At 42.6% G+C, this 24,864-nt stretch overlaps 1 protein-coding gene across 1 annotated transcript in view; it reads right to left on the bottom strand.

The window, feature by feature from the left end:
* The window catches only part of RPS6KA5 (ribosomal protein S6 kinase A5), a 178,428-nt gene that overhangs the window by 27,758 nt on the left and 125,806 nt on the right, over positions 1 to 24,864 (bottom strand). The window contains exons 6-8 of the mRNA XM_028099153.2: positions 21,746 to 21,829; positions 19,506 to 19,609; positions 28 to 178 (exon numbers count right to left, since the gene is read on the bottom strand). Of these exons, the coding sequence (XP_027954954.2) occupies positions 28 to 178; positions 19,506 to 19,609; positions 21,746 to 21,829 (339 nt within the window). The remainder of the gene's footprint in view (positions 1 to 27; positions 179 to 19,505; positions 19,610 to 21,745; positions 21,830 to 24,864) is intronic.

Here is a 24,864-nt window from a genome sequence, read left to right as displayed (position 1 = left end):
TGAAACCATCTGTTCAATATATTTCACCTGAAAAAAGAGATGTTCTTTGATTTCATCCGCATCACGTGGACCACATCCCAATCTTTTCTTGGGATCTTTCATCAAAAGACGCTGAATTAGGTCTTTAGCTAAAGCACTCATTTCTTGAGGATATGGAGGCTCACTTTTTAATATTCTCCTGTAGGCAGATAAAACTTGCTATTAAAACAACCAGAGGATGAAGTTATAGTGACAGTATTCTTAGCAAAACAAGTATCGTGCAACACACTTTGAAACTGAGCTATACGTGAAAAACGGAGCGAAAGTATTTAAAACGAGATAGCATGAAATCAAATTTCTGAAACTTAAAAAAGCAGAAACAAAAAGTGTTGGATCATTTTTCAGTATAAGGCACTCCTAGTGGGAAGCCACCATCCCAAATATTTAACTGGAAAAAAACATATGAAGACTTGGGACTTCCCATCTATGGACTTGATTCTGATGAAAGATTTCCCAACGGAAACAACTCCTAATAAACTCAGGGAAGTCAATCCAGCCCTCAGATTCGAAAGGACAAAAGCAACTCCAACCATACCTGCCTCTCTTCTCCTTCCCTGTGTGCCAGTGAACAGCAGGGCCCAGCAGGAAGGGGGAGCGGAGGCAGGCCAAGCCAGAGAGTCAGAGCCACTTGGACATGGCTCCACTCCTAATATCTGAAATGAGCACCAGACCTGGGGCTTTTCATGGGATGGAAGCACCTGCTTCATTATCTGCTACTATAAAACAGGCAGGTGAGCCCTATAAGGAACTCAAAGATAACATCTACTATTTATTATGGAAGGTAAACAAGATAATCAAGGTTCTTGATGAAATATGTGAATTTATTCTAAGGTCATGGAAGAAACCAATCCAACCAAATGTACCTTTTGCCCCTGTTAAAAGGAAGATCAATAATGAGAAGGGATAATGAAGGGGACAAATTGAAATTAAGAAGCTTAACACGGTATACATGGAGATGAATAGTTATTCCTTTGTTTGGATTTGCAAAATGATTGCCTGGTGTGTATTAAAATATTAATAACCGTTATGGAACAAAATCAGGTAACACGTTTGTAAAAGCACAGCCTGGTAAGAACATGGACTCTGGGGCCAGCCAGAATTCAAACTGGCTCTGGGGAGTACTGGTGGTATGACTCTGAGATAGCTGATTAACCTCCTTAATACCACGGTTTCCTTAATCTCACGTGGGTATGGTGGCGCTTACACGGGTGAAAACATGATGAACAGGGCTTACCACTGCCCTTGCGACGTAGCAAATGCTTCACCTATGTGCGCTACCGTTAGACTCCCTCCTGCTGGAGCCGCCACAGACAAAACCTTAGCCAGTCGCCACCAAGAATCAGGGAAATGATCAGTGGTTTTGGACTGAAAATTCCAGCAGTGTTGTTCATTTCAAATCTAATCCGACTTCTTGCACTCCATCCTGGGGACGCGAGGAAACGCTGGCAGAACAAGGGAAAAAAATAAGCAGTACTCTTTTTTTCTTTTTGATTCTTTAGTACACGCCCATGGTTCACTGCTCGGCAGGGTTTTCGGCGTTAGAGACGATCCTCTCCTCAGATCAGGCACAGGCATATCCGGCAGAGACACTGGCCACCCTGTTTCTCAGGGAATAGTAAGTACAGACTTTTCCATTTTCTCCACCCTGAATGTACTTTTTGCAGGCAGGACCTTCTTGTGTAAAAGCATCAGGCAACAGACACGCCGTTGCTGACATCCGCTTCTGCTGACTCGGGCTATGGAAATAGGCACTTCAGCCGCCACCGTCTGAGGGTACCGATCCTGCATGTCTGTTACTTCTTACACCCGAGTCGTTGGCCTTTACTGGAAGTCTACTCCGCACCAGGGAAAGCAACAGTCGGTCAGGTCAGCCGTGGCGGGTTCATCCACAAAAGGAGAGATGTAGAGAGAACAGGGTGGCCCCACCGAGATGCCAAACTGGAAAGAGGGGCAGAAAGAGACCCCGTGCACAACTTGGGGTGGCGGTCTGGGCACACAAACAGCGTCAGCGAGCTACGGAGGTGTGTGGCAGGTGCCAGGTGCCGGGCACTAGAGTTTTAGATGGGGACGAGGCAGGGATGGGAAGACACGGAGTGGAAATGTGAAGGGATTTCTGAGAACGCGGCTGACGAGGGAACGAGAAGAATCGCCGGTGATGGCCCCGGAACTTCCCTTTGCGGAGAGAAGCTAACACGGCCAGAAGCAGTGGTGGGAGGTCCAGCAGGCAATGGCGAGCATCCACCCAGCTCGCAGGAGAGAACAGGGGCCCCGCAGAAGGAGACACCACAGCAGGAACACTTCGTAGGCTTCTTGTTGTCTTGGTACACAGAGTGGCACAGGGTTTGCTTAGTGCGTGGAGAGGTTCTGAAGCCTAATCCTGCAGAGAACTGTAGGGCCAGGAAGAGGGCCAGAAATGGAGTGGGTGGGGTGGTGAGGAGAAAGCCCCCAGCAGGCTTCAATCTTTTCTCCACCGGAAGATGATCTGGGATTTACCTTCCTCTTATACTGTTTCCTTGAAACGTACTGCGCCAAGATAAATGTGAAATGACAGCTGTGCCTGGTTATTGCGAAGTTACCCCTGAGGGGTGTGAGCAGACAGGACTATTTAAAACTCAGAGAACTCAAGTTTCTGGGTGTTATCTCTTACCCCAAGGGTGTCCCTGGGCGGGGGGTGGGGGGTGGGGCGCTTGGAAGCTGTGCACGGGGGAGTTTTAAGATACAGTTCCTGTGCGGAGCTTCCCATGCTGGTGTGGTTTACACCCACCCACTTGGTCTCACCACTAATGGCTGAGTGTGTCTTCTGTGGGCTGGGAAGCCAGGAGGAGGTGATGGGAAGGACCGCTGATGAAGAGGTGTTTGATGTTGTCGTGCTCATGCTCTGTTTCCTGACCTGTATCTTCGAAAGCTAAGTAAAACTGGCGCCAGATTCCAGCCCACTGTGACCTGTGGGCGTGAATGCCAATCCGAAGCCTAGACTAATACAGTTGCACAGAATGTGCACTGCAGAAATGGGGGATGTGGGTGAAGGATGCTGGTTCTAGCTGGTGCTAGTCGTGACCATCCCAGAACACCCTGCAAGAAGAGCAGGGAGACATAGCTCAGGTGCGCTTCCCCTTTACCTTCAAATGTGCTTGATTTCTGAACTGGTAGTAGCCCAGAGCTCTTTCTTTTTAGCTTCAAAGGGAATCTGGGAAACTCCAGAAGAACTGCCATGGAGCAGGGCCCAAATAAACCTTAGAGCTCTCTGTAAAATCACAACAGGCTCTGCGTTGATATATCATGGTAAACACTTCTTGTGTTTGTTATCATTTAATCCATACAATAATCCTACCAAAGGCAGCGAGTATTATCCCTGTTTTAAAGATGAGGCAAGATTCCTTTCAAATAAATCAAGAAATATACATACCAATTAAAATTTTAAGCAGGTGTTTTAGAACATAGATGATTTTAGTATTTTTTCCAAGAATAAGCAAATAACAGAGCTAAGAAGATTTTGAAAAATAAAATAATTGGGAAGGATTCTACATGTTAACTACACGTTATGGTATTACATACAACTACACAGATGGTATTACAAGACAAAACTGTAAAACTGAGGTGCTAGCAAAATAAATCAACAGCCAAATCAAATGAACAGAGGAGACAACTTGAAAAATATCCAGGCACATACACAAAACTTACATTGTTTTTGAAAAGGGACCAGCCAACATCTGAAATGCCACATTGTTTGACAAATGTGTTGGGGAAACCAGCTATTTGGGAAATACTGAAACAAAGCAAGACCTATGCCTTATACCACAACCCGAAATAAACTCCAAATGGATTGAGGAATTACATGAAAAAAGAAAAATTAAATAAAATTAAATCTATAATATAAAAATGAATATACAATCTCATTCTATTCATGAATGTTATGTTTCTGAAGACCCTCTGTGGTCAAAGAAATTCACAACTGATGAGCTTAAGAATATATGGATTAAAGGGTGTGAACACCAAGACTAGAATTAAAACTATGACGGGGAACAAGATGGATGGATGGTAGGCACAGAACAAGCAAGGATGGTCAAATAGTCACGGGAGAATCATGGCGGAAGCAGGTAGGCGCGTATCCACTCTAAGAGAAATAACATTTTCATAATAAAATGTAGAAACAGTGAGCCTATGAAACATCGCACGTGTTTCATACGTTTACTAAAACATAATAAGGAACTGTCTCAACAATGGTATCGGGGCGATGGGCAATGCTCACTTTCCCTCCACTAGGGTCTCTGCTCAACTGTCACCTTATCAGAGCATCTTTCTCTAACCATCCTGACAAAATACCCAGCCTCTTCATCCCTCTCCTTTCTTTTTGCTTCATGGAATCTAAAGACTATTATATATTTGTCAATTAATTCTCTCTCCCAACTAAAATGTAAACTCTTGAGGGAATAGGGACTCCTTTTTTTTAAAAAAAGCAATTTTCAGGGCGCCTGGGTGGCTCAGTCGGTTGGGCGTCTGCCTTCGGCTTGGGTCACAATCCTGGGGCCCTGGGATCGAGTCCCGCATCGGGCTCCCTGCTCAGCGGGGAACCTGCTTCTCCCCCTGCCTGCTGCTCCCCCGCTTGTGCTCGTGTGCTCTCTCTGACAAATAAATAAAATCGTAAAAATTGAAAAAAAAGCAATTTTGTTCCTTGCTTTTCTCCTGGGGCCTAGAGAACTGCTTAGCACTCAGCAAGCCCTCAACAAATATTTCCTGAATGAATAAATGTCTGATTGTTTTCCATTCATGATACCTTGCTCACTCAGGATCTTTCTTCCTCAGTTTCAACAGAGGCCTGCAGATAACATTTTTGCATTTTCACAGATGGCATGCCTTCTCTTGGGTTGTTTATTTCTACTTGCCCTCCATTTCAAAGTTCACAATCTTCCCTATTTCATAACTTAATATTGTTGATTCTCACTTCCTGGTTCCCGTGCGGTCCCAGAATTACAGGATTACTCATATGCCTGCCTGAGTTAGGAGGAGTTTCCAGCCAACTTCACTTACTCTAAATAGTTAAGAATACTGTGGTATATCTATTCAATGGTTATGTTACATAGCCATTGCAAAATTATGTTTACAGAGAGCCTGTAATTGGAGAATGTGTAAAACTTTAAGCAAAAACTGGAAAATAGGAAACTGTATTTCTAGTATGAGCACAATATATCAAAATATCAGCAGTGTTTGTCTCTGGGGGTTATGATGCACATTTTACACTAGAGTGAACATTACTTTTAGAATAGGAGCAATAAAATGAACTTCATTTACAAGATCACAAACCCACAGAGAACAGCACGCAAGCGTGGCAAGAAGGCCAGGAAGTCTTGAAGCTCCCATGAGTAGGCCCCTGTGGGTATTTCCCACCATCGGAAAGGCCCTCTTTTCTACCTTCAGCCTCCACAAAGCTGGTGGGTCCTCCCGGCCCGGCCCGTGCGGTCTCTCCAGCCTGCATGGCTGCTTCCTTCACACTCCCAGTCCCCACGGGTCCGTGCTACCTCTGTACTTCCACAGCATGCATCTTAACACTCCACTAGTTTTCAAAACTCCCTGGTATTATGAATTGTCGTCTGTTTATTCCCAATCTTCCCAGACAGTATGTAAGTTTTCCTAGGACGAGAAGTCTGCCTGTATCTCTCGCTTCTGCCTTCCGAGGTAAAAGTTACTCATCGGTCCCCCTCTTGTCTGCAGGCCAGCACTTCCCGTCCCTTACCTGCAATAAGCACCCGCCCCACTAGGATAGAAAACAGCAGGACAGAGTCAAGCGTGCGCCCTGGGAGAGCAAGAAGCAACTACCCAGGAGTCACTCTGTACTTGACCCCAGGCCCAGCTCCCGTAGCTCTGAGTCCTGAGGCAAGATAAGCTGTTTCTTCGTTTGTAAAGCAAGCATACAGCACTACCTGTCCTCCAGGGCTGTAAGGATTCCAGGACACAAGGTGTGTGACTTCTCGGCACAGACGGCGGCTGGGGCACAGCTGTGCCCGGGTGAGCCTCGCCCTCAGTGCGGCTCGTCCCCAGGAGTGTGCCTGCTCTGAGACAGTGGATGCCCAGAGGGGACACCTCCCTTTGGCTGTCACTGCATTTCTCCTTGATCCACCTACCCCGTTATTTCCCTAGACCTTGCCAGTAAGGATCATCAAATGAGATTCTTTACCTACTCCTGCAAAATCTGTAACTCTGCTCAAACTCTCAGCCAGTAACTCCTGGGAGCCCCCAGGGCATGTCTAATGTGAGCAATACTCTCCTTCACTCTCACATCTCAGCATCTCTTTTCCTTCTTTTGCCTCACAAATTACCTGAGGGGCGCTCACTCCTGTCATGGCTTCTGGAGCACAAGAGAGAACATTTCTGTTCCTTGGGTGGTTCGGGGAAGTAAAGATGTGTGCATGAGCTTGTAAAGATTTTGGTAAAAGAGCTTTCTTTTCTTTTCAACATACAGCATCTTCTCCCTAAAAGTGATGGATATGACTATGACCGTGCCTTGCCCCCCAGCCCGATGGCTAAGGCCTCTGGGAACCGAGCTGCTCTGGCTGGCCTCCTCCCCTTTGCACTCGAGTATGCCCAGTGCATCTACCAGACCGGTTTGTCAGACATGCCTGAACGTGTCTAAATCGCAGGGTGGGTGCAGTCTAGGCTAAAGCTGGGACCCCACTACACTGTGGTTTTTGTTGGCAGATCTCATCCCTGTCCCTCTTCCCTTCCACTCTTTTCTGTGACCCAGACAATGCTCAGGAAGCTTTTACTTCACCCACTCCACTATTCTGTTAGAGCACCTTTCCTTGGGACGCCTGGGTGGCTCAGTTGGTTGCGCGTCTGCCTTCGGTTCAGGTCATGATCCCAGGGTCCTGGGATCCAGCCCCGCATCGGGCTCCCTGCTCCGCGGAGAGCCTGCTTCTCCCTCTCCCTCTGCCTGCCGCTCCCCACTGCTTGTGCTCTCACTCTCTGACAAATAAATAAATAAAATCTTAAAAAAAAAAATAAAGCACCTTTCCTTAATGGGCAAGATGAAAGGGATGGGAGAGGGTGGAGAACCACACCTCGGGGGTTCCCTGGGACCAAGAGACTGCATGTGACAATAAACTAAGGCAGTATGGAGTCAAGAGAGGAGTGAAATGCAAAGAATTTCAAAGAGATTGCTAAACGGAAAAGAGCCAGAGTCAGAGCAAAGAGCTAGAGTACAGAGCCAAGATTATCTTCCAAAAGGATGAGGTCCTTCTGGGTAGGCCAGAGAGAACCACGAGCCCATAAAGAACAGTACGATTACTCCAAATGGAACTAAGTGACTGAGTCATGAATGCAGAAGGCCACCTCCACAGCCTCTCCCGGTACGGACGAGGCTGACCCTTTCGACTTCAGGTTGACGGGACCAGTGGAGAACTGGCTGAGGTTGTAATCAGAGGGGGCAGTGAAGGGCCTAAACAGGGCCTCGCAGGAACAACAGAAGGCCAGGTCTCAGGGGGAGCACTGACAGACTGAGAAGCACCCCCAAATGCTAACCATTCTGATAGCGCCTCTGATGGGCTCTCCCCGTGGCTGGAAGGACTATTCTTACATCTTATTCAGGGCTCTAAACCCTCGACCCCCCTCGAGAGTGCTTCAGAGGGCAAATTAATAATACAGTATGATTCAGCTCCATCCCCACATGTTATGCAAGGGAAGCAGGAGTAAACTGAGCTAAAGGATGCTGAGAGGAAGTAAGATAGAAAGCTGAGAAATATGAGTACCAAGGGCAGGGTCATTTCCACCCCGCTCCTCTCCTTGCTACACCCCTTCTCATCACTGGACTCTACCTTGCAGCTGCTGCAATTGTGTCATGTGGAAGAATGTGTAGATGAAATCTATTGTGAGGAACATTAATGGATTTGGGGGTAACTAGGGGAAAAAACCTCCCAACACAGATGCTGCTAATGGGTACACAAATACCTAAAATGAGGAAGAAAAGAAAAAATGAATAGCACACTGGGAATCAAGAAGGCTTTATAAAATATGCTGATTAAGGATTTTATCATAAAAATGTAAGAAAGATATGAAAGCCGGGGGGTGGGGTGGGAAATGAGCTCTTAAAACAGGGTAAGAAATAATGATGCTTCTTATAGTTATTCTATGCATAACTCTAAAAGCAAGACATCTATAAGCAGACAATTTTAAAAAATACAAATGAGTTAATTCAAGGTGTTAATGACTAATCGACATGGATAGAATAAAAGAATCCAAGAGAATTACTAATTTAATTTTGCTTTAGAAGACTATACTATGACACATAAAATCAAGGCACTATAGTAATTACCTAAAGAGAGACACTCCTTGGGAGGACAATTAATCAATTAAGAAGTCAGTTACCTAACCCGGAGGTCAGCAAACTTTCTGTAAGGACCCATGGGAGGCACACCTCTAAGATTGTCTCCAACGATCACAGTCTCCCTGTAGTCACAGTAACTCCCTCATGTTAGTTCTTCCCTTAAGGTATGCGCAGGACCTAGTGACTTCTTTTTCTTTTATTTTTAAGACTTATTTATTAATTATTTTAGAAAGAAAGAGGGCATGAACAGGAGGAGCAGAGAGAGAATCTCAAGCAGACTCCACGCTGAGTACGGAGCCCGATGCCGGGCTCCACCTTACAACCTTGAGACCACGACCTGAACCAAAACCAAGAGGTGGATGCTTAACCGACTGAGCCACCCAGGCGCCCCTGACCTAGTGACTTTCTTATAAACAATACTGTGTGTAAAGGTGACAGGATGCCACTTTCACGATTAGGTTACAAAACAGCCCCCCCGCCCCCTTCCTGGAGACCCTCTCCATTCCCTTCCTGCCCGCACGTTTTGAGGAAGCAAGTGGCCAAGTCAGAGAGGCCCACTTGGTGAGGCACTGAAGGGTGGTCTTTGGCTGACAGCCAGCCAAGAACGGAGGCCCTCGGTCCAATGGCCCAGAGGAACCGAATCCTGCCAACAAACACACGTGCTTGGAAGCAGATCTGTTCCCAGGTGAGCCTTGAGAGAACTACAGCCCGGCCAGCACTCCGCCTGCAGCCTGTGAGTGACCTGGAAGTAGAGGGTTTAGTTAAGCTGTGCCCAGATTCCTCAGCCACGGAAACTCTGAGACAGTCAATGAATGTTGTTTTAAGCCACTGAGTTTTGAGGCAGTTTGTTACTTAGCAATGGATAAGGAATAAGCAATGTAAGGCCAGACAATAAATACTGTAGGCTTTGTAAGCTATGCAGGCTCTGGGGCAACTCTTCACCTTTGCTGCAGTGGTCCCCAAAGGAGCCGGAGACGATCCTCCAATAAAGGAGCATGGCTGTGTTCTAGTACAATTTTACTGATGGACAGTGAAACTCAAATTCCATATAATATTCACGTGTCAGAAAATACTGTTCATCTTTTGACTTTTTCAACCACTCAAGAATGTAACATGGAATGTAAAAACCATTCAGAGCTCACAGGCCACACAGAAACAGGCAGAAGGAAGGGAGCTGACCTGCGGGTTGTAGTTTTGCTAACCCCTGACCAAAACTGTACAGCAAATATTATTATTATTTTGATAACATCGAGACCTGAACTTATATAACATTATGCTTATAACAGTACAATGAGACACATTAACAAAGCATATTTTACTGACGGATTATGAAATGCCAAATGAACACCTCATGGCAAATATTTTCGACATTTCAAAGTCAGAGAAAATGAGGCACAATGCTGTCAGAGAGGACGGAAGAACTGCACACAGACCCTCTGTATCCTGATTCTCAGGTGAGGACACAGGATTCAAAGCCCCAGGCCAGTGAAGGACGAGGGGCGGCCAGAAGAACCAACAAGAGATACTAGAGGCGGGATGGACACCTTCGCATGCAGCAGTAACCCAGAGCCTGAAAGAAGGGGTTCTACACAGAAAGCGAATAAAAGCTAGCGGGAGACACACAAGTAAGAAAAGCACATGCTGTGTACATGAAATAAAAATAAGACAGACTCAGAAAAGCTAACAAAAACTTTATCGTTAATAAAACTATCTTCAGATCCCTAAAGCAATGTCTGGAAGAAACATGGATATGTCCACTGGAGGATGGGACCAGCATCGACATGCAGAGGTTAGAGGAAGTGGATTTCAGCTTATGTTAAGGAGGCAGGATTTTATACAAGGAAGTTGTTCAATAATGGAAGGGGCTTCCCTGAAAGTACCTTGCATGCCTGGGCCATCCGCTCGTTGATGGCACTCACACAGAAGGGAGGGGACCACGGGGACCCTGTTGAAGGGATTCTTACGGCAGGGAGAAAGTTTTCCTCTCCTTCTAAATTCTTACTGTATTCTAAGATTTGATATACCAGAGAAACATTCTTATTCTGGTTTTAGGCTACCTAACAGTTACAGGCAGGTAGATAACTTGGATATGCTGTTATTTTGAAGCAGCTCAAGTAAAAGCTAGTCTAGAAAGGGGACGCCTGGGTGGCTCAGTCAGTTGGGAAGCTGCCTTCGGCTCAGGTCATGATCCCAGCATCCTGGGATCGAGCCCCGCATCGGGCTCCCTGCTCGGCAGGGAGCCTGCTTCCCCCTCTGCCTTGCCTGCCACTCCCACTGCTTGTGTTCTCTCTCTCTCTCTCTGACAAATAAATAAGTAAAATCTTTAAAAAAAAATCTCTAAAAAAAAATCTCTAAAATCTCTAAAAAAAAAAAAAGCTCTAGAAAGTATGCAGCATTCAGGGAAGATCACAAACATGAAGAATTCAGTGATGAGAAAAACGCCCTTGGCTAATTAAGACAGGGGACAAGATAATGATGCATTTATCAGAATGGTACATTTCTTTTTCCCTTTTTAAATTTATGTTTTTTTTTTTTTAATGGCAGGAGAGTTGACACAATGTTACATTAGTTTGGGGTGTGCGGCATAGTGAATTCAGCAAGTCTGTATGCTATGCTCTGCTCCTCCCAAGTGTGGCTACCCTGTGTCACCACGCAGGATCACAGCACCACTGACCATATTCTCTGCGCTGTACCTTTCATCCCCATGACTTATTCATTCTGTCACCAGAAGCCTGGATCTCCCAATTCCCTTCACCTGTTTTGCCCATTCTATACGCCCCCACAACCACCAGTTTGTTTTATGTATTTATGGGTCTGTTTCTGCTTTGTTTGTTTGTTTAGCTTTTTAGATTCCACATATAAGTGAAATTATATGGTATTTGTCTTTCTCTGTTTGACTTATTTCACATAGGATAATACCCTCTAGGTCCATCCATGTTGTCGCAAATGGTAAAAATCTCATCCTCTTTTATGGCTGAGTAATAATATCCCATTGTATATATTTTGAAAGACTATGAAAGACTTTACACCAGGAAAGACAACCAGAATGATTACCCTGAAAGGAAAAGGTAGTGTAGGATAATTTAATTATTACACTGTTACAAATTTCAGTAACAACCAAAAACCATGTAATCATAGGTTAACACTAAGCTTTAAAGAAAATTAACAACATGACAAAATGGATAATTAATTGGTTAAAGGGCAAGAATCCTATTTAAGTTCTTGAAAAGTATGTTCTAGTTTCAAGATTTTAGACACCCCGATTCAGGCTCTTTCTCTTTCTAAAACCAGAATGCCAAATGATTGATCTAAAGGCAATAAAATAAAAGCACTTTAAATTTGAACATCACTTGGTTTAGAATACTCCTGCCATCATAATCAGCAATATATTACCTCCCTGTAGGCAGTCCTATGAAGGAAAGAAAAACTGTAAGCAGACTGCTTGTGGACGTGGACTCAGAGAGTGGGGAATCAGTCAGAGGAGGCTCTATTTAATGCTGTCAGATTAAGGCTGCCCTTTGCACCTGTCACCATGACAGATATGACCTTGCAAAGGGACCCAAATGCTCAAGACCATGACCAAGTTTTCCTATAATTCTGAGGCATCTCCAAACTGTTAAGAGGCCCATTTAAAATAAGCAAAGTCATATTAAAAAATTTTAAGTTAATGACTTTAACAAGAAATATTACTGATCACTTTGGAATTAAGTAAACTGGAATAGTGAGAAATTATTTCCTTCCTAATCTGTCCTATAATAGGTATGTTTAGAAAAATTTAACAGTTTTATTAAAGTAAAACTGATGCACAGTAAACTTCCCACACACAAAGTGTATGCTTTGTTAAGTTCTGACGTACGTGTACACCTGTGAAATCACTGCCACAACCAAACAGAGGAACACACCCAACCACCCTCCAAAGGTTCCTGGTGTCCCTTTGTCGTCTCCTCTGCCCTCCCCCAGTCAACGGCCCCTCAATCGATTCCCACACTTGAGCCAGTTTACATACCCCAGAACCTCTTGAATGAAGGGGAAGGTGGGTCGCCTTCAGGAAGGACCCTGAAAATTTATACTGTGAATCTTTCTCCCGGCCTTCCCCGAAGGGGACTATAGCTTTTTATCAGAGGAACTGTTTATTGGCGAAAAGGAAATAACCAGACTTTCTGGGGACTACCAGACTCTGGCTCTGAACTGACACTAATTCCAGGAGATCCCAAACATCACTGTGGCCCACCAGAGTAGGGGCTTATGGAGGTCAGGTGACAAGTAGAGTTTCAGCTCCAACTCGTGGTGGCTTCAGTGGGTCCCTGATGCCATCCTGTGGTTATTTCCCCAGTTCCAGAATGCATAATCAGAAGAGACAGATTTAGCTGCTGGCACGATCCCCACATTGGTTCCCTGACCTGTGGAGGCAAGGCAATTATAGCGGAAAAGGCAAAATAGAAGCCATCAGAACTGCCTCTACCTCGGGAAATCGTAAAACTGAAAGTAATAGAGCATTCGTGGGGGATTGCAGAGATTAGTGCCACCATCAGAGCCTTGAAAGACGTAGGAGTGGTGATCCCCAGCCACCCCCTTGCCTGTTGGGCCTGTGCAGGAGACGGATGGATCTTGGAGAGGACACCGGAGTATCATCAACTTAACCAGGTGGTGGACTTCAACTGCAGTGCTGTACCAGATGTGGTTTCGGGGCTTGAGCAAATTCACACACACACCCCGGTACACAGCTATTCATCCGGCATATGCCTTTTTCTCCATCACTGGCCATAAGGCCCACCAGACGGAGTTGCTTTCAGCTAGCAAGGCTAACAATGTACCCTTACTGTCCTACCTCAGGGGTACATCAGTTCTCCAGCCCTATGTCCTAATTTAGTTGTTTTTGAGGCTCCTGATCACCTTTCTCTTCTGTATCACACATGATCTGTTATACTGATGACCTTATGCTGATTGGACCTGGTGAGCAAGAAGTAGAAACTACTCTAGATTTCTAGGGGGTCCAGCAGTATGGGGCATGTCAAGATACTATTTCCAAGGTGAAGGATAAGTTGTTGCATCTGACCCCTCCTACAATTAAAAAAGAGGGACGATGCCTAGCGGGCCTCTTCGGATCTTGGAGGTAACACAGTCCTCATTTGGGAGGAGGGCTCCAGCCTGTTTTCCAAGTGACCTGAGAAGCTGCTGCTGAGTGGGGCCCAGAACAAGAGAAAGCTCTGCAGCAGGTCCCGGCTACTGTTCAAGCTGCTCTGCCCCTCGGGCCGTATGTTCCAGCAGATTCAATAGTGCCTGAGGTGCCAGTGGGAGAAAGGGAAGCTTTTAGAACCTCTGGCAGGCCCCTATAGGTGAACTGCAGTACCAACTCACAGGATTTTGGAGCAAAACCCTGTCATCTTCTGCAGATAACTACTTCCCTTTTGAGAAACAGCTCTTGGTCTGCTACTGGGCCTAAACAGAGACTGAACACTTAACCATGGGCCCCCAAGTTCCATGAGACCTGAGATGCCCATCATATATGGGGTGTTATCTGATCCATCAGCAGCACTCCCTCATCAAGTGGAGGTAGTAGACACGAGATGGAGCCTGAGCAGGTCCCGAAGGCACAAGTTACATGAACCAGCAACCCAGATGCCCAACCTCCCTGCTCCCGCTACAACGCCTCCTCTCTCCCAGTCTGCATCTATGGCTTCATGGGTGGTTCCCTATGATAGCTGACAAAGGAAGAGAAGACTCAGGCCTTGTTTACAGAGAGTTCTGTATGATATGCAGGCATCATCCGAAAGTGGACAGCTGCAGCGCTATAGCTCCTTTCTGGCACATCCCTGAAGGACACCGTGAAGGGAAATCTTCCCAGCAGGCAGGACTTGGAGCAGTGACCTGGATGTTCATTTTGCTTGGAAGGAGAAATGGCCAGACGTGCAATTTTACACTGACTAATGGGCAGTGGCCAATGGTTTGGCTGGATGGTCAGGGACTTGGAAGAAGTAAGATTAGAATATTGCTCAACATCACTCAGCATCAGGAAAATACAAATCGAAACTTCAATGAGATACCACCTCACACCAGTCAGAATGGCTAAAATTAACAAGTCAGGAAACGACAGATATTGGTGAGGATGCGGAGAAATGGGAACCCTCCTACGCCGTTGGTGGGAATGCAAGCTGGTGCAGCCACTCTGGAAAACAGTATGGAGCTTCCTCAGAAAGTTGAAAATAGAGCTACCCTATGACCCAGGAATTGCACTACTGGGTATTTACCCCAAAGATACAAATGTAGTGATCTGAAGGGGCACCTGCACCGCAATGTTTCTAGCAGCAATGTCCACAATAGCCAAACTATGGAAAGAGCCTAGATGTCCAACAACAGATGAATGGATAAAGAAGATGTGGGGTATATATACAATGGAATATTATGCAGACATCAAAAAAAATGAAATCTTGCCATTTGCAACGATGTGGATGGAACTAGAGGGTATTATGCTAAGTGAAATAAGTCAACCAGAGAAAGCCAAGTATATGATCTCACTGATACGAGGAATTTGAGAAACAAGACAGAGGCTCATAGGGGAAGGGAGGGAAAAATGAAACAAGACGAAACCAGAGAGGGAGACAAACCGTAAGAGACTCTTAATCTCAGGAAACAAACTGAGGGTTGCTGGAGTGGAGGGGGATCAGAAGGATGGGGTGTCTGGGTGATGGACACTGGGGAGGGTATATGCTATGGTGAGCGCTGTGGACTGTGTAAGACTGATGAATCACAGACCTGTACCCCTGAAACAAATAATACATTACGTTATTTAAAAAAAAAAAAAGGAAAGAAAGGAAAAAAAAAGAATATTGGTGACAAGGAAGTCTGGTTGACAAAGATATATGAGTAAGAGGTACATGGTAAACCTCTCTGAATGGGGGAAAAAATGTGGAGATATTTGTGTCCCATGTGAATGCTCACCAAAGGGTGACATCAGCAAGGAGGATTTTAATAATCAAGTGAATAGGATGATCTCTTCCGTAGATACCAGTCAGTCTCTTTCTCCAGTCAACCCTATCATCACACAGTGGGCCATGAACATAGTGGCTGTGGTGGTAAGGAAGGAGGTTATGTGCGGGCCCAGCAGCATGGACTTCTCCTCACCAAGGCTGACCTGGCTATGACTCCTGCTGAGCGCCCAATCTGCCCGCAGCAGAGACCAACACTGAGTGCCCAATATGGCACCAATGCCCAGGGTGGTCAGCCGGTTACATGGTGGTAGGTTGATTACCTGGGACTGCTTCCATTACGGAAGGGGCAATGTTTCATCCTACCTGGAACAGATGCTTACTCTAGATACGGATTTACTTTTCCCTGCATGCAGTGCTTCTGCCAAAACAACCATCTGTGGACTTCCAAAATGCTTTAAGCACTGTCATGGTATTCTACAAAGCATGGCTTCTAATCAAGGAACTCACTTCATAGCAAAAGAAGTGTACAGTGGGCTCACACTCATGGAATTCACTGGGCTTACCAAGTTCTCTACCATCTTGAAGGAGCTGGTGTGATAGGACAGTGGAATGGCCTTTTGAAGACACAGATACAGTGTGATCTAGGTGACAATATGTTTCAGGGCTCTAGCAAGGTTCTCCAGAAGGCTGTAAATGCTCTGAATCCACATCCAATATATGGTGCAGTTTCTCCCCTACCAGGATTCATGGACCCAGAAATCATGGGGTGGAACTGGGAATGGCGCCACTCACTAGTACTCCCAAGTGACTCACTAGCAAAATGTTTGCTTCCTGTTCCCCTGACTTTATGCTTTGCTAGCCTAGAGGTCTTAGTTCTAGGAAAAGGAATGCTTCCACCAAGAGACACACATGAATGATTCCATTGAGTTGGAAATTAAGACAGCCACCCAACTACTTTGGGCTCCTTGTGCCTCTAAATCAACAGCAAAGGGAGTTCTCGTGCTGGCTGGTGTGATCAATCCTCACTACTAAGGGGAAATTGGACTACTACTCCACAATGAAAGTAAGGAAGAGTGGCTGAAATACAGGAGATCCCTTAGGGTATCTATTAGTATTACCATGCCCTGTGATTAAGGTCAATTGAAAACTCTAACAACCCAATCTAGGCAGAAGTACTAAAGGCCCAGATTCTTCAGGAATGACTGTCTGGGTCATTCCACAAGGTACTTGCTGAAAACGAGGGAAATACAGAGTTGGTAGTGGAAGAAGGTAGTCATAAATACCACCTATGACCCCAAAACCTGTTACAAAAATTGCTGTATTTCCTCCTCTTGTTATGCGTGTATCTGTGTGGGAATACGTGTGCATAAATCATTTTAATACATATGTTACAATATGTCTTTGTTGTCTTTCCTCTTATTCCTTTATCATGTAAGACAAGATGCACTGACTTTATATCATGACATTTAAGTACTGTTAATTTTTATCACAGTATCTAAGTTACGGGATTTCAAGAAAAGCGAGCATCATTTAAGGATTTTATGTAAGGGGTTAGTGGGTTTTCCATTGTATGTAGGATAGCTGTATCACGTTTGGTGGAATTATGACCTCGTTATTGTCTTTATTTCGAGATTAAGTTCAGCTTAAGGAGATGTGCATGGCTGCCAAACCAACAGGGGTGGACCTGTGATGGTTAATCCAAAGTGTTACTTGACTGGGCTATGGGTTGCCCAAATTTGACATTGCCATGGGTGTATCTGTGAGGGTATTCTCAATGAAATTAGCATCTGAATTGGTGGGCTCAGTAAAGTAGAATCCTCTCCCCAGTGTGGGTGGACAGCAACCAATCCCTTGAGGGCCTGAGGAAAAAAAAAAAAAGCAGAGGAAGAGAGGATTCAGGCCCTTGCTGCCTGCCTGCTTAACACAGGATGCTGGTCTTCTGCCACTGGACTGGGATTTACACCCACAGGGCTCCTCTTATTCTCAGGACTGGGTCTCCAGTTTGCAGACGTTAGATTCTGGGACTTCTCAGCCTCCATAATCATGTGAGCTGATTCCTTATAATACATCCCCTATGAACCGTAATGGTTTTGTTCCTCCAGAGAACCCTGCTATAATCTGACTCTTCATTGGTAGCCACTCCAGTGAGCACACAGTAGCATCTCCCCGTGGTTTAGTCTGCGTTTCCCTAAAGACTAATGATATTGGTCATCTTTTCGCCTGCTTATTTGCCGCTCATAGATCTTCTCTGGTGAACTGTTAAAATCTTTTGCCCATTTTTCAAAATGGAGGGCTTTTATTCGCCTTGAGTTTTGAGAGTCCCTTATGTATTCTGGATACCAGTCATCTATCAGAGGAAGGATGTGTCATTTCCTCCCACTTCGTGGCTTGTCTTTCCAGTCTCTGTGTTTCCTTCAAAGAGCACACGTATTTAATTTTGATGAAGTCCAATTTATCAGTGTTTTCTTTTATGGATTGCACTTTTTGTGTCCAATCTAGGAAATCTTTGCCTAACCCAAGGTCACAAAGATTTTCCTTTATGTTTTCTTCCAGAAATGTTGTAGTTTTAGATTTTACATTTAGGTCTATGATCTATTTTTAATTTTTCTATAAAGTGCAAAGTATTTATTGAAGTTCATTTCCCCCCCATATGATAGCCAATGGTTCTAGCATTTGCTGAAAAGACTATCTTTTCTCCACCAAACTGACTTTGCACCTTTGTAAACAAAACGAAACAAAACAAAAAACAGAAACAATGGTCTATATCTGTGTGGTTTTGTTTCCGGACTTGCTAATCTAGTTCATTGATGATTTGTATATCTCAGTATGAACACCACAGTGTTCTAATCAGTGTAGCTTATAAGGCCTGAAATCAACTTTGGTCTACTTTTTCAAAGGTGATTTGGCTCTTCTATGTCCTCTACATGCCTCTATGAATTTTAGGTTGTCAACTTCTACAGAAAAACAAAAGAAAACAAAACAAAAAACCCCCCAAAACAGCCTGCTGGGACTGTGATTGTGATGAATCTATAGATCAGTTTAGAGAGAAATCACATCTGAACTATACTGAGTAGCTCCCTCACACATGAGTGCTTATCAGTACTTCACTGAATACCCAAGAGGTACCTTCTGCAAGTCTCTGGACGTCTCTCTGACTCTGCCCTGCAAACTCTAGCTGCCTGGTCCTCCTGGACTCAGTTCCATCTCCTCCACTCTGCCTGGGCCTCCCCTCCCTGTGCTGCAGCCTGGATACTCTCTCAAGGCAGTAAGCTGGGCAATCAGAGGGCTCACCTCATTTATTTTCCGTCTCTCTGTGTTCACTGTCCTTCACTGCTAGATGTTCAGTGTCTTCGATAGTGCTGTTTCATATATTTTGCCCATTTTAAAAACTGTTCCAGGCAGGAAAGTAAATCGGGTCCCTGTTATTCCATCTTGGTGGAAGTCTCAATTTTTAATTTTTAATGTCAAATCTGTTCTCAAAGTTACAGAATTCAAGTAAAAACAGGACAAAAACATAACTAGTAATCAGTATAATGTTTTATCACTGTTCATTTATTTGTTCATTAATCCATTTCATTCCAAAAATATTTACTGAATTCTGCACAGGAAGCACTGTGCCGGCACATGAGCATACAATCCTGAAGGTCAAAGCCAGACATGCACCTTGCTCTCACAGAGCTTACAATCTAGTGGGACAGACAGACGTGAATCATGTAACTATGAACACATACGAAACACTGCAATTGTGACAGCAGCTATGAAGAAAAGAATAGAATAAGCTACTCTGGTAACCTACAGGAGGGTGATTTTATGGTATTTGTTTCTATTGAGCCTATATATCCGTGAGTGGAAAACATCACTACTTTTTCTTTATTTGCAAAGAAATTACATTCGGTATACAGTAGGGAAAAAATGTCGAACAAATACACTTCTCAATATATGATGTGCTAGGTTAAGATAATATATGAAGTGCTTTGGATTGCATAAAAAATTTGACACTATCTTTTTGAGACTTAAGATCTAAGTGGGCACATAAAATATAAAGAAATATAAATGTTATATATCTACATTCTATATGAATATAAATGGAAATTTACCACTTGAACATTATTTTGTCTACCCTCATTTAAAAGATTATCTTTTCTATCAGCCTTAATTTCAGAAATTTGATAAGTTTCTTTGAGAAAACAATACATTTATTTTATTTTGTTAAATCTTACCTAGATATCTCAGCTTGGGAATTCTTCTCCCCATCAACAGTGAAAGGAGATGCTCCAGTTAGTAATTCATACATTAGAACACCTAAACTCCACCAGTCAACTGCCTATAAAACAATAATATCATTTTATAGAATATGAATATATATTTTATAAGAAAGGAAAATGAACAGAATAAAACTATATGTTTGAAAAATATTTTAACAAAAAGATTTTGTATATAGCTTTCTGTGTAAGAAATATTAAATGAAGCACTTGCAAGAAAGACATTTAGAGAACAAATGTCCGGGTATTCTCAGAATAGAATTTAAACACAGTGAAGTCAATCAAGGGGCTAAAAGTGTTTTCATTATTTCCTAAATCATTAAGTAATGGTTTTATTTTGGTTAATTAAAAATTTTTTTTTTAAATTTTATTTTATTATAATTTTTTAAAGATTTTATTTATTTGAGAGTGAGAGAGAGACAGAGAAAGAGACAGAGAGAGCACAAGATGGGGAAGGGTCAGAGGGAGAAGCAGACTCCCCACTGAGTGGGGAGCCCGATGTGGGACTCGATCCTGGGACTCCGGGATCATGACCTGAGCCAAAGGCGGTTGCTTAACCGACTGAGCCACCCAGGCACCCCAAATATTAAAAACTCTAAGTAAAATCTTTAGACTTATGATGGGGAAAAAGAAAAGGAACATTCAGTATTTTTATTAACTATTTAGCGCCAATAAATATTATGAAATTCCTCGAACTCAAAGAACAAAAATAAAAAAATCCCATCTAATGGTATCATATTTCATAACCACCTAAATTTTCAATTCTTCTTATAGGACCAATCACATACATCTTCATTAATGTGAGTCTTCAATTGTGGGAAACATGAAGATACTTAAATAATATAAAATAAGATGAGACCTAAATTGGAAAGCAACTTATAAATGCAGTTACCTGAACTGAGAGCCGAGTTTAAAGAACGCTGACATTAGTTCTTTTATAATTAGGCAAATCAAGATTTCAATATTTGTTGAATACACAAACTTACACCAAGAGATATTAACTGGGTGCTAAAATTTTTAACCCTGCTTCCAAATTTCAGGGCAAAGATTTCAGAGAGATGATGCAAAATTTATGAACCTAGAGCTATTTTAAAGAAAATACGTAACGATGACATATAAAACATGATCTGGCCGACTGCAATCATAAAAGGAACAGTGTGGAGCCAGGTACACTAATAAGCATTTTGCATATATTGTCACATTTAATTACCTCAAAGTCATCAAGGTGTTCCACGAACAGGAAAGAGTATTTATTGACTAGCTATATTCCAGACTCAGGTATACAGGAATTCTAGTAGGTTCTATAAGGTTTCCATCCTTAAAAATCGGTTACATTAGGTCTTAGAAGGTAATTTTCAAATTTTAACAGTTATAAATTCCTATTAAACTGTTGGGGACAACAGTTTCAAAGAATACCATGCAGTAAATGAAACCAGCAATTCAATTATTTTATTTATACAAGCCGTTTTACTGCCACCGGAGTCAGGACCCTCAGAATGTTTTGCTATTGGATTTAAAAGCAGCTGTTGAGATGATACAGATCAACAATCAGACTCCTAATCATATGGCCTGAAACCAATACCACACCAACTTGAAGAACAGGCTTTAAGTATATGATTAGTATTAGTAAGGAGACCAAAGTTTCTCCACACTTAAGATACTTGGACTGAATACGTGGGATTTTGAAAAGGGATGTGGGAGAAGGGAAGATGAGGAATAAAAAATAGTCAAAATTCCTTATTTGGAGAAAATTACTAATACAGCAAAAGCATTAAGATGGCACCAAAGAAATCTTACCCTTTAATACAGGGAGAAAAAATATGTGACCTAGATTTTACAACAAAACTGCTTAAGATGCTTCCTCTACAATCTTCACTTTGCACAAACAAAGGGAAGTGAGGTTTTTAGAGGGTGTAAGGAAAACAAACTTGGACTATCTTGAATGCAGGATTTTTTTTCTTTCTCCAAGGACTGTTACAAAGCTTATTTCTGTTCAAGAGATAATCAACAAAGTCTATCTTTTTCCTCTAAAACTCTAGATATCATAATTTGTTCATGTATCCAAAGCGAAGGGGAGAAAACAATGAAGGTAAGACAATACCAGAAACAGGGCTCTGATGAAGAGACTGGACCCGAGTTATTAACTAGGGTTCTTATTATACATTTCATGGAGAGACATAAGGGAGTGTAGAACATACCTTGTCATGTCCTGAATCTCCACCTCTGACAATATCCGGTGCCATGTATTCAATAGTCCCACAAAAGGAATATGCTCTTTCAGCCTTAAACAGTCAAACAAACAAAAAGGCATTTGATTTCAAACCAGACAAATGATAAAAAAAAGCCAGTATTACGTGTTAGTGTTGAGATACACCACAGTAGAAAAGTAGTGGTAGAATCTATTTGACAGACTCCCCCCTTCTCACCAGGTCAGATCATCACTACATAGTGAGTCCTGGGTGCATGTCCTATCCAAAGACTTCCTTTGCCTGAAACCCTCCCATCCATCCACCCATCCATCCATCCATCCATCCATCCATCCATCCACCCATCCATCCACACCCATCCATCCATCCATCCATCCACCCATTCATCCACACCCATCCATTCATCCATCCATCCACCCACCCATCCATCCATCCATCCATCCACCCATCCATCCATCCATCCACACCCACCCATCCATCCATCCATCCACACCCACCCACCCATCCATCCATCCACCCATCCATCCATCCACCCATCCATCCATCCATCCATCCACCCATCCATCCACACCCATCCATCCATCCATCCATCCACACCCACCCATCCATCCATCCATCCACCCATCCATCCATCCACCCACCCATCCATCCATCCACCCACCCATCCATCCACCCATCCATCCACACCCATCCATCCACCCATCCATCCACACCCATCCATCCATCCATCCACTCTTCTTTTTTGCAGTATGTATGTATATTTCAATTATTGGTTTCTTGTACCATTCTTTTTGCAAACTTCAAATAGTCCTAGTAGGGTAACAAAACTGTCTAATACTTCAGTACTTTATTTCCAGATAGGCAATATTGGGAAAACACTGGGAACCCTTAAGGTAAAAAAGAGACCAAATTCTAAGAAGGAGAATAGGGAGCCCAAAGATGAAAAATGGTGAAAAATATTTCTTCCCACCTTATTTTGTTTAGGTTTGACACTGCCAATCATATGTTTCGAATGATGCGTAAAATTGTTTTTATTTTATAAAAAGACTCTCTCTTGAAGACAGTTGTTTCTCTTTTGTAGAGCTTTAAAAAGGTCTAGATTTAGGGCGCCTGGGTGGCTGAGTCGTTAAGCATCTGCCTTCGGCTCAGGTCAGGATCCCAGGGTCCTGGGATCGAGTCCCACATCGGGCTCCCTGCTCGGCAGGAAGTCTGCTTCTCCTTCTCCCACACCCCCTGCTTGTGTTCCTGCTCTTGCTGTCTCTCTCTCTCTCTGTCAAATAAATAAAAAAAATCTAAAAAAAAAAAGGTCTAGATTTAATGAGCAATTGTGTCTTAAGACATTCCAATGAAAGAAAGGAGAGTAAATATCTAAATTATTATACAGATATATTAAATAGGGGAAAAAAATTCCTCTTTAACAAGATACATTCTTATGGCTGTATCTGAAACTTTTTAAGGCACTTTGGTGCCATTAAAATATTTTACAAAATTACTTTAAAGGAAACTTCAATTTACACTTTACTCTTCTTCCACTAGCAAGGTTTTAAGAAAAATAAGCATTCCTCTTATTTACCAATTTTAAAAGTAAAGAACACTACTCTAGCAATGTTATAGAATGAATCAGTAGAAGTCCTTTACTTTATTAGGGGAAGTTAAGCACAGAGACAATAAATATAATGAATTTATTTAAACACTTTGGTAACAAGTGTATTAAAACTACTTAATCATAATATACATATATTATATGTCATATAATTAATATGGTTTAAGATTCATTTCTTTTTTTTTATAAAAGTGCTACATTTGCTGAAAGATTACATCCCCAGAAACTAAAAGAAATAATTTACTTATGCTTATAGCTGCAGAAAATTTTTTTTGTTACCTGGCAGAATAATGTTATTGACTAGCTAATACAAACCATATATCAAATATTATCTCTCTGCTTCATCATTTCAGTACCAAATGCTAATCTTGTATTAAACTACTAGAAAAATTAAAGCTAAATAAAATTGATTCCATTTAGTTTCTGCATAAAAAGTTAACGAATAATTTTTAACTTTGTTAGACATGCTTAGGAAAAATGTGTTAGGAAGCATTCATCTGTTTACTGAAGTATTAAAAAAGAAATAGTACAAAATTACTTTTTAAAAAAACCCCAAACTTCATAAAACCAGTGTTTTTAGTTAATATACTATTTATTATGCAATAGCCTTTTGGGATAAGCCAAAATCACTGTGTAGCTGGCATAAAGAAACATGAAAATCAGAGTGTTTTTTATTGTTTATTATAACTGACTGTTAAGTCAGAGTGTTTATTATTTAATCTCATCTTAAAAGATACCTTTAAAACATTATATCCTAAATCAAGTTTAGATATACTGAAAGAAAAAATAAAAATAATTCTCCAAACTGGCTTAGGAATAAAAAGATAATGAGTTTTGGGGTGCCTGGGTGGCTCAGCTGGTTAAGCGTCTGCCTTTGGCTCAGGTCATGATCCCGGGGTCCTGGGATCAAGCCCTGCATTAGGCTCCTTGCTCAGCGGGAAACCTGTTTCTCCCCCTCCCACTCCCCCTGCTTGTGTTCCTGCTCTCGATCTCTGTCAAATAAATAAATAAAATCTTTTAAAAAAAAGATAATGAGTTTTGACTGATTGCTTCTCTAGATTTTATTTATTTAGAAAAACAGTCTTTTTACCAAATATAAACGTTCACTTCCATTTACAGGCAGCTCCATGTCAAACCATTTTTAAATTAGACACATTTCCTTCTAAGTATGAGACAATGATTAAACTAAAAGCTGAGGATCAAGAAAATATGTACTCTCTTCTTCAAAACACTAGATATTCATAAGTTTAGTGTAAAGAGGGTATGAAACACATAGATCTTAGTAAGTGCCAGAAAGGTTTGACAGTCACCACCACTTCCCATGTCTTCCTTTCTCTGACAATGAGAACTATGGAGGCTCAGTTCTTGATTGTCTCAACAGAGGGGAAGCTCAGAACCACATTAAGTGCCCAAAGAGGTATCGTCTACCTTCTCTGTGTGATTTTTGAGCTCCTTTTTCATTCACTTTAGGTTATCTGTTTTGTGTTTGTTTTATGTATTTTTGGGG

Source organism: Eumetopias jubatus, unplaced genomic scaffold (genome assembly GCF_037043125.1).
Source record: "Eumetopias jubatus isolate StellerSeaLion01/CBP00866 unplaced genomic scaffold, mEumJub1_p1.0 scaffold_7, whole genome shotgun sequence".
NCBI classification, from domain to species: Eukaryota; Metazoa; Chordata; class Mammalia; order Carnivora; family Otariidae; genus Eumetopias; species Eumetopias jubatus.
Note: the sequence above shows the minus strand (reverse complement) of the source record. Positions and strands in the feature narration are given on the sequence as shown.